At 35.7% G+C, this 18,430-nt stretch overlaps 1 protein-coding gene across 7 annotated transcripts in view; it reads right to left on the bottom strand.

Annotated features, from left to right (window-relative positions):
• The window catches only part of LOC131532835 (rho GTPase-activating protein 21), a 99,575-nt gene that overhangs the window by 30,756 nt on the left and 50,389 nt on the right, over positions 1 to 18,430 (bottom strand). For all 7 annotated transcript variants that reach the window (XM_058764616.1, XM_058764617.1, XM_058764618.1 and 4 more), the window contains one exon: positions 15,108 to 15,129. In XM_058764616.1, coding sequence (XP_058620599.1) covers positions 15,108 to 15,129 — 22 coding nt within the window. The remainder of the gene's footprint in view (positions 1 to 15,107; positions 15,130 to 18,430) is intronic.

Here is an 18,430-nt window from a genome sequence, read left to right as displayed (position 1 = left end):
AAGTCAATTTTATTTACAATATAAATTGCTTTAAAGCCACTTATCAGAAAATTCAGCTGTGAGCATCACAAAATTCAGTTTCAGGAACCAGTAGTTTCAAGTAGTATAACAAAGCAGATCTATGGAGACTAATACAGTGCAAGTGAGTTAAGTGCTGCTGCTACAGTAGTTTCATTTGAAAGCTTTAAATATGTCATTATGCCCCTTATGAGCAAGCCAAAGGTAACAGTGGCAAGGAACCAAAAAGCAGTTTCCTCTGGCTTACCGGATGAGCAAATTGTGATTCCAAGTCCATATATTGCAACTGATTGTATTTAAAGCTGCAGTCCGTAAGTTTTGCCTCTTTGTCGCCATCTATGTTTGAAAACCTGGAATTGCAGCTTTTTTGGGGAATTATATTCCTGGCGAGTCGGAATGCCTTCAGCGCGGATGAATCTAATGTTTTGAAGAGTATGTCTGACAGTCAGTCACCGCACCTACGTATTGGAATATATGACCCAAATAAGAATTTTCACCGTATATTGCCATCTGAACAAGTAAGTAACACATCTGCCACGTTTGTTCTGACCAACTGAGGAAAAAAGCATTACCGTAAATTGCGCTACCAATGGTGATTTAATCTAAAGATCATTTAGCTCATATCACATCAAACTGTGCAAAATATTACTATTGTTATACTTTATTCTCAAATTATTAATGTTAACAACATCAGCATTGCGTGACTATGATAGTGTATATTAGCATGTAGATTTCAATTTCTGTACAATCTAATCTAATATCATGCCATTCAAATTTCATATTAAGAAATTATTTTAGCCCCAAAAGCAAACTATGCTCTATTCGAACTGGTTTTCTTTAAAATACAAATCTTATGTAATCCCAGGCTATCCGTAATCAGAACCAGATTTAAAACTGTAATATAATTTAATTTCATTCACATGAACGATACATTTAATTATTCTAGCTGCTGTGAGAAAAGGCTATAAATGACCCGCCACCTGCAGGATCCTCAAATGCAATAGCATACTAGCCGGGACAACTTCTTTATGTTTACAGACGTGACGTAATGATGCAGTGCCATGCTCGAATTTCCCGTGAAAACCTACCCATACCACTCAAATTAGAAAACATTATTATAAGCTAACCGTTGTGAATCGGGCTAAAGGCGATAGTTTTGAACACTGGCTGGTTATGTACTTGCTCAAATATTGATTTCCGATAATTTTTAATCAAAAAATGTTACGGACTGCAGCTTTAACTTAAAATAATAAATACTATACCAAAAATAGCATGTAGTTTGACCTACAGTCTGATTGTTGGGGTCTCCTTGTGTGCTTAATTATTGAATGTGCACTTGTAAGCTTCACATTTATATAAGCTGTCAATTTTCTCAATCAGTTGCCACAATGGGGGACATTTTATTTTTATTTTTATTATTTCGAGTAGCCCTGATTTATCCAGTACTGAACATTCATCCATATCCTGTAGAGGGCAGTAATTCATATGACCAATTGATGGTTTTACAGAGTAATGGTATACTCTCAATAAAGTGGCTCAGTACCAGACCAGGAGGTTAACATTTTATTCCATTACATTTGAATTGTGGTTCAATCTGATTAGTATTGGCATCTCGTGAGAGGCTTTGGATAATATGATATGGCTCATCCTCATCTATTGAATCAGGTTGCCAAGGCTGGGTTTTTAATGGATGTGCTTTACTGAGAGGTGGAAATAGTCAAATGCTCCAAAGGATGTCCCACTGATACTATTACATCCATCGACTAATGTGCTGTGGACGTCAATCACAATACTGTGGTAATGGCCATTTCGAAGGTACTTAAATCTGCAATGCTTCAGAAGACTTAGAATATAGAGCATGAGTTGTTCACTGATCAGCCACAACATTAAAACAACGTTGTTAATGTCATGTAAGTCCCCCTTGTGCTGCCAAAACAGCTCTGATGCACTGAGGCATGGACTTCACAAGACCTCTAAACTTGTCCTGTTGGATCTCGCACATTAGCAGCAGATCCATAAGTCCTGCAAGTTGCAATGGATCAGATTTTGGTCCAGCACATCCCATAGAAATTCCATCAGATTGAGATCTGGGGAACCTTGAACTCTTCATCATGTTCCTCAAACCATTCCTGTTCTCAAACAAGTTTTTTTTTGCAGTGTGCATTATCTTGCTGAAAGAGGTCACTGCCATCAGTAAACACCATTGCCATGAAGTGGTGTACGTGGTCTGTAACAATCTTTAGGTAGGTGGTACGTGCCAAAGTAACATCCACATGAATGCCAGGATCCATCGTTTCCCAGCAGAACATTGGCTAAAACATAACACTGCCTCTGCTGGCCTGCCTTCTTCTCATAGCGCATCCTGCTGCCATGTCTTACCCAGGAAAATGATGTGCAGTGCGTGCACAATCCACATGATCTAAAAAAAAAAAACATTATTCAACTGACCAGGCAACCTTCTTCCATTGCTCCATGGTCCAGTTCTAACACTCACATGCCCATTGTATGCGCTTTCGGTGGTGGACAGGGGTCATCACAGCTGGTTTTTGGCTACACTCCTAAAAATAAAGGTGCTTAATTAAAAGGTTTTTCACAGCAATGCCATAGAAGAACCAATTTTGGTTCCACAAAGAACCATTCCGTCAAAGGTTCTTTAAAGAACCACCTCTTTCTTACCTTTTTATAATCTGAAGAACCTTATTTCGCCACAAAGAACCTTTTGTGAAACAGAAAGGTTCTTCAGATGTTTAAGGTTCTTTATGAAACCATTTATACAAAAAAAGGTTCCCCTATGGAATCTTCATATGAAGCACCTTTATTTTTAAGAGTGTATGCAGCCCCATATGCAACAAACTCTTACGCACGGTTTTATTGTGCTTATTTACTTTTGTTGTATGAAAGGCACAACATGAATATTCAACAAGCTCCTTTGTACAATATTTCAAAAAAACAACGTGAAGGTGAATAAATGAAAAAGAAAAAGAAATCAGAAGAACAATTCATTTGATTGTTAAAGCATCTCTGTAGAGTTGAGAAACTAACGGCCTTAACTCTAGTCTGATCTGAATGTGTCCACATGTGCGATGATGTTTCACACTGCCTGTTGTGCCAAATTCTCTGCTGTCTCTCGGGTGACTCATTCAAACTTGCTTTTCTTCAACACATCAATAGAGGGCAGAGGAGGGCACACTGAAAAAACGGCTTTGTGTGGACAGGTTTGTGTAACCCCCCAGCGTCTGGAATCTCTTTTGTTAGTCTGTGTGAGTGTGTATGTGCTTGTGAATAAAGAACAATGCTTCCACAACAAACACAGCTTTTTACTGGACACAATTTGCTTCCAACTAGCTTGCAAACAAAAATCCCCAAAGTTTAGTTCATATCCCAGTGTTTGCTCCTCCAGGGCTATTTCTTCTTTCAGTGTGAGGTATATAAAATAAATGACTGATGTTTTCAGCTTGAACTGCACTCGCCCTCAAAACCCAGCCAGTGTCAACACACTATATGACTTAATGTGAGAAATCAAGGCCTGTTCTGCTGTAGGCAATCTGCACCTGCACCTTAAACTGCTTGTGGAACCAGGGTCAGGCAGTCAGGTATAGAATACTCTAGGGTTCGTGGGGCAAATGAGTTCAACCCAAAACTAGGCTCTGTGGGAAAAGCCTGAACCTCTTGATTTACACTAGCATACTCTGTTCTGCTCTACCGTCTGAAATCAAACTTCATTCTTTCACTCAAATTTAAAATTTGGTTTGTAATGGTGTTTTGGCCAGATTTTGTTTGAAAACATAATATGCTTCACACTATCATTCAAATGTTTGGAATAATTAGGATCTTTTTTATGTTTTTTTTTTTTAAAGAAGACTCCCATGCTCACCAAAGCAGCATTTATTTGATCAAAAATACAGTAAAAACCGCAATAGTGTGAAATATTTATACAATTTAAAACAACTGTTCCTATTATCAATGTTAAAACATTACTTTTTGCTGCTTATTATTTATTTATTATTATTATTATTTTTTTTTTTTGTGGAAGCAGTGATTTTTTTTTCAGAATTATGTGATGGATATCTGCATTTATTTATTTATTTTTAAAAATTTGTAATTAAAATTCATGTTCAATTCTGTCACTTTAAACATTCTAATGGGTCCTTGCTGAATACAAATATTAGTTTTCAACAGTAGTATTTGGTTTCCAACAAAATATTAAGCAGCAAAAACTGTTTTCAACAATTGATAAAAATAAGAAATGTTTCTTGAGCACCAAATCAGCATATTAAAATAGATTTCTGAAGGATCATGTGACACTGAATGAAGTTATGGCTGCTGAAAATTCAGGAATCATAGGAATAAAACACATTTTAAAATATATTAAAATAGAACATTTTAGATTGTGATAATATTTCACAATATTACTGGTTTTACACCAAACAAATGCATCCTTTGTGAGCATAAGAGACGTCTTTCAAAAAGACTTTAGCCTGAGACAGTCAGTGAAAGAACTTTTGCATACAAAAACAGTGAAATCTTTATAATATCCCCAACTCCAAGCCTGATTGGCTGACCGAACACATTCGTAATGTGTTCTCTAGCTGATACAATGAGCTCTGCCAAACTCTGCTCTATATGCTTTACTCTAGTATTTTCCACTCTTCTCTATTTGACCTAATCTTTCCTCCGTCTTTTTTCCGTCTCTGTGTGTGTTATTTTGGCTAAAGTCTCTCGTGCGCAGCTGGCCCTCCTGTTGTTTTGTGTTGGATAATGTTGTTTGGCAGCGGTTGGGAGGACGCCCATTCCCTTGATTCCCCTCAACATTACACAGCAGGGCCAAATTCCTGCACAACACAGCACCGACTCTTTCTCTCTGTCTCTCACTCTCAGACAGTTGAGGGAGAAAGGGAATAATTAGGGAACTGGACTTGGTATGCTGCACAAGTGTAAAAGACATGAATGCCCATCATTCATCTGACTCTTGTGAAGAGAAAACCACAGGAAATACTTTGCAAGATAGTATTATGACAGTGCAGAGAAAACCCTGATGATCCATGAATTTAAAAGAAATAACTTTTTTTTTTTCTAATTTAATTTTTCAAATTAATAACAAGAAGTCCTGAATATATTTATATTTAATTCCCAAATATAATTTGATTTAAAATCCAGTATAAACACCAAAAAATCACTGTGTGTTATTACCTATCATCACTTTGAGCAGTCGGTCACCTTGTCAGTTGCCTAGAAACCACTCCTCACAAACACAACACATTTCAATAAGAAAGCTGCACAAGCTGCCACCTCTCTATTGAACACACCACAAAACATGTCGGTAATACATCAATCAATCCAACATAGAGATCACTGTAGTGACCTTGGTCAACCAGAGTTTTGAAAATGGCAATACCAGTATCTAGAGAGCATGATGATAGACCTATACACTGTAAACAAAAAAAAAAAAAAGCTGAGCAAGCTTAAAAGTTTCAGGCAACCAGCTTCAGCAGATTTTTGAGTTTTTTTGTTGTATGAACTTAAAACAACAAGTTGAGAAAACTCAAAAATCTGCTGAAGCTGGTTGCCTTAAACGTTTAAGTTCTCTCAACTTTAGATTTTTAGAGCACTGTAAAAAAATAAATTTATTAAATGTTGAGCAAACTTAAAAGTTTAAGGAAACAGGCTTCAGCAGATTTTTGAGTTTTCTCAACTTGTTGTTCTAAGTTTATTCAACAAAAATCTCCTAAAAATAAGTTGAGAAAACTCAAAAATCTGTTGAAGCTGGTTGCCTTAAACTTTTAAGTGTGTCTTTTTTTACAGTGTAGGTTGGTATTTGAGATGATCGGTATCTGCTGATAACTGTGCTTACTTACTTGATTGGGAGAAGTTCAATTGATTGGGAGAAGTCTTTTTCACAAGGAATGGTGAGCAAAGTTGTCAGTTGACGGCTTCATAGTGGCTAAATGTCAGCCTATTAATCAGTCTTTTACTACATTAAAGTCTGATTTCACCTGACAAGACAACCAGACATCAAATATTTTGAGCTTTGGCAGTCTCAAATAATGAATCAAGAAAAATAAATTACAACTGATATTACTTCTAATGTCAGGTCAAGTGCAATGTATTATGGCATACAGTGTTCCATATGCTAAGCTCTGTTGTATTACTGCAACCAGCTTAGCAAAAGTTTGCATACTGCACATAATGTACATACTACATAGTATTTAGTACACGGATGATTTCCGTGATGTGGAAAATGGAATTTAGCCTACTGTAAAATATGGAATGTCACTGAATTTAGGAAATTTAAGATTAATAAATCAAAACATTAATTTCCTCTCCAGAGCTTATTTATTTACCACAATGTTTGATTGTAAATTTGTATTAAATCAAACACAGAATTCTGATTAATTAAAATTAGTATAGAAATTTGGGGGGAAATAAAGATTTCAAAGTAATGATTTATTTAAATGTTAACAATAATAGGGCTATTATTGTTCCAGTTAGATTTATGAATCAAATTGATGAGGCATGCATTTTTTAATTAATTAATATTTATTAATTAAAATGTATTTTAAAAAAGCATACTTGAAAATTTTAAACAGAAGATAGAATTTTGAATCAATGAATTAATGAAATTTGGGGGAAAAAATTAAAGATTAAAAAAATATCACTTAAAGTATGATTCCATGTATGGTTCCAAACACATAACCAGCGCTGGGGGTAATGCATTACAAGTACCGTGAGATATGTAATCAGATTACTTTTTTTTCAAGTAACTAGTAAAGCACTGCATTACTTTTTAAATTAGAAGAAATTTAAATTACTGACAGACAGCGCTCCTGTTCCCATGTTGAGAGACATTGGGAGCAAGTGCAGAGACACTGTGTGCACGGTGTAAACATGATGCTTACTGTATAGTTCTAGACTAAATATGAACATGCATTTACTCATCTCATTTGCACAAAAACAGATTCAGTATTCCTCAAAATGAATAAAAACAGTGAAATGCAAACTGACACAAACCTGCAATAATTCAATGCTAAATAACACAAATATCCTCTATGTATAAAATCCCATTGCATTTCCTTCAGCCTGAGGCTTATTCATTTCACTTTTGGTGTGAAAGCGCTTTACATTTGCCAAAATATAACTTTTTATATTAAAAACAAACAAACAAGCCATGAGCAAAAGTAACGCAAAAGTAACATTAACACATTAAATAAAAAGTAACACAAATAGTTATATTGTTATGCATAACTTTTAAAAGTAACTTTCCCCAACACTGCACATAACACTGGACCTGTTCATCTGTAATCAGGTGCAGGAACACAGTGAAGGTTGAGGACAGCAGCCAAGCTTTTGTGTGACAGCCGAGCCAAAAACACATTGTTTTTTGGGAACCCAGAGCTCTCTTATTTACGAGCGGAGCGTTCTCCATATCTACTGCAGTCAGGCAGCACTAGTGTAATAAAGCAGCTGAGACACAAGAGTCTGTGTCTGGAGCGCATCCAAATCGAGTCTGGCCAATGCACGTAAGGTGGGGTTTTACTGGTCCTCCAAGAATCGTGTGGAATTCTATTTGCTTTGTGCTATTGCTCCCATCCCTGTCCTCATGGACGTCACCCAAAACACTGGCAAGAAAATAAAATGAAATGAAATATCTCTGGCATGTATTTTCAGAGAAAAGGAAAACAAATATTTGAACAGATGTTGCCTTTTTTTATTTTTACAGCATCTTTATTCAACTGTAGCAAAGTCTTAAAGCAAAACACAACAGGGGGAATTCACTACGAATGAACTGTGACCGCAGATATTAAATATTTATTTGTCCACATGGTTTTAAGGTATAATGCGAATTATACAATGGAGCAAACAAACTGATCACAAGGGAAAATGGTCACTGATACACAGAAATGCACCCACATATTGGCAGAAACTAAGTGGCCTTCCTACCTTTTCCTTGTGGAACTTGAGGGACTTCATTTACAAATCTGATTCTACACTTCTATAATTACTTTCTACTCAACCATGTTTGATGTTTAATATACAGTACATGAGGAATGCCCCAATGAGTTTTCAATCTGAGCAGGGCTGTTGCTCGTTGCATTTGTGGTTGGTTAGGACAAAATATTAATTGATTTTCATTTTTTTTAAAACTTGCATTATTAGATTTTATATTACCGTATTGACTCGAATATAAGACAATGTTTTTTTTCTTGGAACTACATCTGAAAAAACGCGGTCATCTTATATTCAGGGTCTAGACTTTGACATGTCAATAATACACCCACAACAATAGGTGGCGCCAAATACGCATAAAACGAGTGTGCCATAAAATACGTAATGAAATGTGTGTTGTAATAATGTTAGAAGATCGCGAGTGAAAACAAAAGAAAAAGAAAAGCTCACAGCGGCATGAGTCGTGACAAACTTCCTCTGTAAGTGATTTTAAAATGTAAGACAGTAGCCTACCCAGATTTGAAGGCTACAATAAGATTTCACTTCTACTGATAATGAAACTTTGGTAGGCTACTATGAGATGGATAGCCTAATTGCTATATAATAATTCAGATGAGCTACCTGTTATTGTTATGGTATATCAAAAAGTGTATATTTTAAATGTGATTGTTGGTACATTTTACCAGTATTTACCATACATTCAAAACAAAAATTTAAATTGGAAAAAAATATGCATTATGAAAATGATTTAAGAAAAAAAATGTTGTTTTCTTAATAAAACACAAGATTTTGTTTTCAAATGCCTTTTCCAAAAGGTACATATTGAAAAAGGGGGTTTGCCTTATATACGGTATACACAATTAACTTTCTGTGTCGCATCTGGATAGAACATTGTTTTCTAATAAACTTGTTTACAGTTAGTGTGTGTGGTTACAGCGTCCTCATGTAAACAGTGATGCTTTCCATAATGAGATGTAGGGTTTGCACAAAAATGCTAAAATGGCACAACTGTTTAGTAAATTTGCACCAATATGTGTGTTCAACACGAACCTCAGCTCAACACTTGCACATCTCATGTGAACGTGAGAGGAAGAGATGATGGGAACTGAGAAAAATATATTCTGGGCTTTACAGAATTAAAGCAAAAAACAACAAACACACAAAAACATTGTGTCATTCTTTCAAACACAGTTTAAAGGCAGCAAGAGCGCTGATCTCATAAAGCTGTTTATACACAGCTCAAACTGGACGACATCCAACTATTCCACCCAGATTGTCTGCACGTGGAGAGCAGATCTCCATCCACACACACGTCAGACAAATAAACATCCTAATTACTGTGAGGAAACATCTAGTCCTAAGCAACGATAAGAAGCAAAAGAGGAAGAAAACATCCTAGTTTGTCTTGATTGGTGACAAACCCAAAGGACATTTCTCAGAGGTATTTCTTAGCAGACTTGAAATAAACTCTACACAGGCAAGTGACTGCAAAAGCTCAAACTTGATTTTGTTCATTGTTGCATTCTGAAATGTGCCAGGATGTAACTCATAAAGCAAAATAATCTGTCATTTAAAGGGACAGTTCACCCAAAAGTCATCTTTTGCTTACTTTCTTGTTGTTCCAATCCTTTCTTTTGTGGAACACTCTAAACAGATATTTTGGATATCTATATCTTTCTTCCCCATACAACAAAAGTTGATGTCAACGGATGGAATAAAATGGTTATTTTATAAAATAAAAATATAGTAAAGGGTGCACATTAGCAACTTAGAATAGTAATATGTGCCCTTAAGGTACATTATGATACTAGTATCCACCCTTTAGGGGTAAAGAACGTAGAAAAGGTGTTCCTTTGAGGGAACTGCCCCAGTGACAAGCTGTTGTACCCCTAAAGGTAAAATTTTTGCATGTTTTTGTCTTAGAGTGCATGTACCAATGCTTTAGCAACCATTCAGCACACACTCTGAGGTTTGAAGAGTACTGCCCTTCAGCAGAGTAATACAAGTTGCCAAATGAAGGCGTGTGTTACACATACGGGCAGCATTTCCTTAACACTACAATAAATCTGTGTGTGTGTTTGTGAGAGAGAGTCTCAGGTTACACACCCCCGTCACAGGGCTCTCTGGAATGCACCATTTAAGAACGGTTACGAGAAATTTCTGCAGCTCAATTTCCTGCAGGAAAACCTCTTTACCGAATCTGTCACTGAAAGGCCGATCAATTTGCTACAGTCCTTCTGGAAAACATCAGTTGTAATATGCCTTTAGCTTTGCCTGTTAAAGGTTGTGATTAGTGCTTAATTACTGAAGACTATTTAACATGCTGAAATTGTTTTATCTGTGAATTAGTTTTTTATTTGTATTTGGCTGTAACCAAATTCACAATAAAGCAGGCCTTAAATTCCAACATAATTACAAAACTACAGAACTACATAATAAAAATAATAGCACACAAATGATAATTGAAACATTGTTTTATTATGTTTCAGATGAAGTCAATAAGATTAAAGGAATCCTGAAGCTGGAAACAGAGTTGGCCAATCAGCATCCAGAAGGGAATCTAATGTGATAATGAGTAAATGTGTAAAAATGATAATATATGTAATATAATACAAAGCTCTATATAGGCTTTATTACAGACAAACTCACTGCGAGTATGCAGGACTTTATATACTGATCTCATACTAAAAAGGTTTCTATGGCAGGGAGATATGTTGAATATCCTGTGTGTATATGTGTAAGTGAGTGTGTGCAGTAAAAATGACGAATATGTGCAGCAGATGAAAGCCAGAGCAGGTCTTCCTGCTGTCATGATGGACGTGATTCGGATGTGAATGAGGAGAAATGTGACAAACACTGCAGCAGAACAGAGAGAGAGAGAGATGGCGCTTCCTTGACCAGACTGGACAAAGAGATCATTTAGTCGTGCATACAGTAATCTACACACTATAAAGTGTTTACTGCAAATAATTCAATTGCTGCGTTTCCAGCCAACTATCTATTTATATGCAAATTTAGAGTTTGCATTTGAAGAAAACATGAATGGAAATTATTGATATGCACACAAAGATATGCACAGATGGATTTTCTGGAAGTCAAAATGTGCTGGAAACAGGTGATGGAAACAGTTTTTCCACATAAACTATGGCATGTTTGGACACTAAAGATGAGGCGATGTACTGCAAAATTGACAGGTTTCAGTGTTTCCCCTGCCATTATATTAGGGGCCACACCGCCCCCCCAACGGCACCCCCGCCCCCTTGAAGGTCAAGTTAATTTTATTTTCTCTATAGCGCCAGTTCACAGAATTCATTTAAAGTTACCTTTCCTATAGAACAGGTCTATACCTTGTTCTTTTATTAAACAAACTAAATAGCCTTATGTTATTTATGTTATTTATCTTATTTACACGATAGCATGTCATCAAAGTCCCTTTCAATGAAAGTCCGTTCACTCGGCCACCATATTTGCAACAACTCAGGGCAGCTCAAACATGACTGTGCATGAGCATCGGCTGCTCTAGCTTCTGGTTTCTATGGGAACCAGAGCTTCTAACGGCCGCTGCAGTGACGCAATGACTTTACTAATCAACAACTGGCTCTTTCATTTAGAAGGCGGGACTATCCCGCCATATTGCACGTTGCAGTTTATCCCATTCATAAGTATAGGAGTGAACCGTGTTTGTATTTCTATAGTCTTTGATGGATGCAAACTGCATACGCTGTTCTGTGTCAGTCGCACCACACAGATACGCTGTTTTCGTTCAAATCAAAGTGTAAATAAACTTAGAAAACGTATCCGTGTGGCGCAGATGACACAGAACAGCGTATGCAGTTTGCGTCCAGCGGATATTCTCCAAAATGGCACCGCGGTGACACGTCGGAAACGAATTGTTGAATAAAGTCATAATTTTTATTTTCTTTGCGTACAAAAAGTATTCTCGTTGCTTCATAACATTCAGATTGAACCACTGATGGCAGATGGACTATTTTGACGATGTCTTTCATACTTTTCTGGGCCTTGACAGTGTTATTTACTTGGCAGTCAACCTCCCGGTTTTCATCCTAAAAATTTTTTAATTGTGTTCCGAAGATGAATGAAGCTTTCATGGGTTTGCAACGACATGGGGTAAGCGATTAATGACAAAATTTTCATTTTGGGGTGGAGTAACCCTTTAAGCAGCAAAAAGACTATTTAAATATGAATTTGTGCGGTTTTGTTTACTACTTACACAGGAGCGCGCGTGACGCTCGCGGTGATTTTAGTGTCTGCAATTGCAATTGCACGGGTTTTGTTGTGGAAACCTGGCAACCCTTACACGCTACACGCGGAAATGTTTGAAAGCGTGTATATGAACGTACTTCAGAACGGCACATGGAAATTACTCAAGCAGTAACAGTGTTACGGTGCATTTCATTACTGAAGACTTCGACCTTAAGATAATATAGGCTATATAATAAGGTGATTATTTATTTATTTAAAGTCTGTCTAAACTTTACAGACAGTGTTTAAAAAGTGCAATCCCCACGTTTACATATATGTTTATTACAGTGACTTTCATATTAATGTTTACACCAGGCTTATTTGTCAGTGCTTTATGTTGTCATAATTATTACATGCTTACAAGGCTGGAAGTTCAAGAAATCAGTCAATATACTACTGTGACTGTAGTTGTTAAATAAAAATGTCATTCATATCAATTCATGCATCACCTAATTTCATCGTAGCATATAGGCCTGGTCTACAGAAAAGAACATTTATGTTTAATCTATCTAATATTGTGCTGGTCATACTATACAATGATTTATTGCTTGTCTTTGTTGAACAATACAGAACATAAAGAGTTTTTAAAAAAATAATTGCAAATTAAATCATTAGATTATTTTCCAAAATCGTTCAGCCCTAACTACTACTACTAAAATTATTAAAACCTTATTTTTAAGGAATAATCATACAATATTTGTAATGATTGTAATATTAAAACCCCTTTATTTGCCAAAAATAAAATTTGTTTAATTTTCATAAATTAAATGATCAATTAAATTAATGTTTTATGCTTTAATTTGATAAACAGAAAAATGAAAATACACAACACAGAATTTCTGAGGGAAAAAAATCATAAGGCTATTGTAAGAATAAATTAAACTTGTTTTTATGCTTTCAAATAATTAGACATGCTAAAACACAGAATTTTGTAACAATAAAACTTAAGGTTGGAAAAAATAAAAGATTTCAGAGGGCCATAGACATGTAATTATTGTTAAACTTTTTGATTAATACAATTTAATTGAACCATTAAAAAGGAGTCCGGAAAAATTAAAACAGAAAAAACGGAATCCAGAAAAATTTGAACATTCACAAACGGCATTACAAATACAGTATGTGTGGTTGAAACTACAGCTTTCGGCCTGTGGTTAAAAGTATAGTTTCTTGTTAGTACGACATATGGACTTACATGGATCATGCTCTTGAGCACAATAAGCAAGCAAACATGCAGTACAATCTATCTCTTTCATTTCAGGTAAATATATAAAAAATTCAAGCTATATATTTTAGGCCCCGCTTAGACTAGTGCGTTTTAGTTTTAAAACGGCGTTTTAAAATGAAAACGATCCTCGTCTACACTGGCATTTTCACTGCATTTCAGAAACGATCTCTGTCTACACTACACAACCGAAAATGCATGTCACATGACCATTCATGCAGGTACAACCATAGGTATGTATAGGTAGATTCCCTATTATTTAGAGTGCTTGGAGCGGTCGAATGGGAAATCTACCTATACATATCTATGGGTACAACAATGAGCATGCTGTCATTGTTTACTCAGTCATCAAGGATATGCAGAGCGAATGTGGGCAGCCACGCCATCGTTTTCAAAAGTCTCAATTTTGCTCCGTTTACACTGAAACGCAACCCTGGAGTTTTCAAACTAAAACAGGGTCTGCAGCATTTTTAACGACCTCGAAAACACCGGAGTAGTGTAAACGACAGACGTAACCATAGCAAAAGTTATGCGTTTTAAAACGAAAACGCACTAGTGTAAACAGGGCCTTAGTGTGTCAACAATCAGTGCCAATTTGAACTATACGAACTGCATATATAGCCTACGAGAGTGTGACAGTTACATACTGCATGTAACCGTGATTTAAAAAAAAAAAAGACTTTCAGTTGTTTTGTGTAAAATAACTATCTGACATTAATTGCAATCATTAACGTCATTAACAACAGCCCAATACTGTTGAACCAACGTGGTTTATGCAAAAGAGGTGTGACCATGTTACTATAGTTTCAGGAAACAGTCGCAACTAGCTAGTTAATTTCGCACGATACATCATACAATGGTAGTTACATCACTGAATGGGAAACCAGCCCTGGTTAGGACATGATGTTAGGGCTAACACTGAAAGACTGAGAAAGAAACTGCTAACTAACCGTACAGATGTGGACAGACTTTTCGAGGGGCTCCAACACTGTGAATATCAAACATTTGCAACCCTCTTCTCACATACTGTACATATACATACGCACTTTGCTCTACTATGTATATTTCAGCCCCACTCTTTCTTATAGTTAAATCACTCCTGTAAACCTCAGGTTCACTTCACAGCTTCTGATCTTTATTCTGCTGTTTTTCTACTGAAAACAGACCTGTGTACATTCTACTACCTTGTATGATTTGTATGAAAACAGTCATGACACTCCTCTGCAGTAACCAAACACCAGCCCACAGCTGATCCAACCGCCAGAGAGCACGCTGCACTGCCAGCTGGGAGTTTTCCTGCCCTGGTGCGCGAGCATTAAAGATTCCCAGCAATTCACATGGTGCAAGGTCAGACACAGGCCATTGAAGATAACACCTCGCTCTGAAGTTCATGACAGACACAGCAGATATAGACCTGAATATCTGAGAACCTCCGAACCACTATTATAAAGCATGAATCTGGTTTCTCCAAGAAAAGATCAGAACCAAAATCATTAACATGGCTATTCTTGCAGTGATTATCTTGTTGTTAGCTATGATCTTGTGATGTTTAATTCTACAGTCAACTCAGTCAGTCCAAGACAGCCATGTTCAATGTCTCAGAGAAAAGCCTTAAATAAACAAGCACAGTGAAGGTGGATCACAGAATGGTTAAACTCACCTCTGCTGCTATTGTCTTCATCCTGAAAGAGAGAGAAGATAAAAGAGTGTTAAAAAATGTTTCAAAGACATTTATGAAATTAAGAGCTTTGTGGGGCTGGAATCATGTTCCATTTGAAGTGTAATCCTACTGAGACAATTAATGAATATATCTGTGAACAAATGTTATTTAGTCTCAGATCCTTCATTTGAGCACTTGTTAAAACCTAGTTAAACATTCCAGAAATAAATAAAGGCGCCGAGATAAATAAATAAATAAATAAATAAATAAATACATTCATACATTAAAAAAAAACGTACTGCTGTTCAAAAGTTTGGGGTCACTAAGATGTTTTAATGTTTTTTTAAAGAATTATCTTATGCTCATCAAGGCTGCAATTATTTGATGAAAATACAGTAAGTAAAATATTGTGAAATATTATTACAATTAAAAAAAAAATTTCAAATGTATTATAAAAACATAATGTATTCCTGTGATAGGAAAGCTGAATTTTCAGCAGTCATTACTCCAGTCTTCAATGTCACATGATCATCATGAAATTATTCATTCACAGTGAAAAATGGTATTAAAAATTGATAATAGCATTAAAATCCTAATCCAATCAAATCTTAATGGATGGATATAGTCTGGCCACCCAACAGTTTGTTTTACTTGGAAACATTACTGAAGTTAAATGTGTTACAAAAGCTGTTTAATGTTGCAAGAAAAAGTAATCTCACTTTTATGTGTCAAACAGATTACTGTGAATCACATGTTTGCTAACAGTAACTAATCTGTAAGGAAGCAGTATCTGAAGCAGCTGATGGTAACAGCATTATCTAGATGCTTCATTCCCGCCGGCTGGTGATGGTGAGAGAACAGAACTTTAATCTCTTTATGGGGATCATGTAGTTTTTTGACTATTGCCATAAAGTCAGGTCAACTTCATAGCTTAGTGTGTCCAGAAAAACGGCATTCTGACCAACATGTTAAGCGTCCATTTATGTTTAGGAGCAGAACAATCTGAAAATCTGAAACACTGAGAGCTCAAGGATAAATACCGTGTGTGTGTCAATAAGTGTCTCAAAATAAATTCTGAACATCTTTGATTTGATGCCTCTATCTTGGCAAACCTGGCAAATCCGGTGATTATTTCTTCCTTGGAAGTGCTTATTGTAGCAGCCTGGGAACTATTCCAGGTAAATCTGTGCAACTAGATATACAATAATTGTGGAAATCCAGACAAACAGATTAGACCTGAACTTTTTTTGCAGCTTGTGTTTGCCATTTCTTGTGAGCAAGATGCATTAGATGGTGTGTTTATGGTACACAGGCATGCCATCAGAAGATGAGACTTTTGAGCCAACTGTCCAGTTTGGGTTAGACTCATCGTTTGATCCCATGCCCATAGACCACCCACAGTTCATTCACTGGCTGATTCACTGGCTGGCATACTACATACAAAAATGGATGACCTGATGCAACTTCTAGGAGTTTGGCTAGTGTGCAAGTTGATTAAAATCATGATTAAAATGTACCGAAATTCTATGCTCAACAACTTTGAAGATCTTACAGATAATAAACTAGATTTTAAATAATATAAATGGCAATTAAAAACTACGAAAACAGTGGTTGGTCACATTACATGTTGGTCAGATGGTTTCTTTCGTAATAAGGTGCAAAGTGAACCAGTGGACTGGGTTAACAATACTGATTTCTCAATTTTAATTGACTTTCATTTTGATGAACCAATGTAGATTCTTAAATCATAAAATTAATCTAGTTTTCAGCTGATGAATGAAAACAAACTTCACTAAACATTATTTGTAGCGCACCTGCCTGCGCAAAGCTTTGTTCTTTGTTACTTCTGACATGAAACAAAGTCTCAGTTTTCACATTTTGTCAATTTTATAAAAAAAATTTAAATGTATTTATGTAAAATTAGAGATCGACTTATATATCCATTTACCAATATTTTTCCCAATATTTAAGCATTTTACCATAATCGAATACCGGTTTTGTAATATCGGATTCACCGATAAACGCAGCCATTTTGTAGGTGTTTTGAGAATTGCGCGCAGGATCGCCATAGCAGCGTGTCTGAGGGGAGACGAGACAACAACAATGGCGTGCACAGGTACTTGATTTGCTATAGTTAGTAAACTTTATTTAACATAACAGCCATTAATGCACAAATTAGATGTATTACATAAATGCCTGATATGCAGTTTATGCAGCTTGGCTCTAAGAAATAGAGACAAACTCACAGAGTCACGTAAGATAATCTGTCAGTCTGTCCCAATAAAGACGTAACTTTGCCTGAATTAAATATTATGCAGCCATGAATCAGCGCATGTTGGAAATAAAAGTGCTGAATTTAATTCTCTCTGTTGTATATGCTCATCATTAGTCTCGTGAAGCCGCTTTCATTTTGCTGTTCACTCAGCGGTTGATGCTCAGGAAATGCTTCAACAGGGCCACCACATGTAACTTTTAACAAGATTCACTTCTTTAAAACATGCTAAATTATATAAACATTTACTGTATAACCATTATTTCTAAATAAATACATATCTATGGAAAATAATTATTTATTATCTCCGAGAGCGATCGCAGTTTGAGTATAGTTCTGAGTAAATGCATAGATAAACCACACTGTCAGCAGGCATTTCATAATCTAGAATGACAAAAACATATTAATAATTCTGATATAAAATACCAGTTGAGAAATGCAACTTGTTTGTCATATTTCAATATTCCAGTGAATATTATTCAGTGAATTAACATTATCCAGTGAATTATTCTTCACTCTTTCGCCTATTAAACAGCTTAGAAATCTAAAACTGTAGTTTAAAATGAAGTTGATATGACTCTTGCCCTTTATTTATTTTCTCCATTTGAAAACATTAGTCATTCTACATTTATTTTTCTTACTGTTAATATCAGTGTTGCCGCTGATGCTTTTTATAAATAAAATGTTTTTATTGTTGTAATATGAAGATTAAATTTAACATGAAAGACTTAATTTTCAACCTTTTTTTTTTTTTTTAAGATGACTGAAAGGAGGAAAAACCAAAGTGAAGTATGGACTTAATTCACTCAGTCATTTAATTTACTTTATAACAGTAAATAAATATCGGTTCTGCATATCAGTTACCGGGCACATAAACATGCAATTAATTGATATTGTTATCGGTTATAATAAAATCAATATCGGTCGATCACTACTAGTCAAAATTCTAATGATTTGACACTCTTTAATGTGACTTGACAAATAGACACAACAATCCTCGGGAAAGCATTTCAATGCCCATAACTTATTAGTTAAATAACGGTAGTATTTG

Source organism: Onychostoma macrolepis, chromosome 24, assembly GCF_012432095.1.
Source record: "Onychostoma macrolepis isolate SWU-2019 chromosome 24, ASM1243209v1, whole genome shotgun sequence".
In the NCBI taxonomy this organism is placed as follows: domain Eukaryota; kingdom Metazoa; phylum Chordata; class Actinopteri; order Cypriniformes; family Cyprinidae; genus Onychostoma; species Onychostoma macrolepis.
This window is presented reverse-complemented; position numbering and strand designations above follow the sequence as displayed.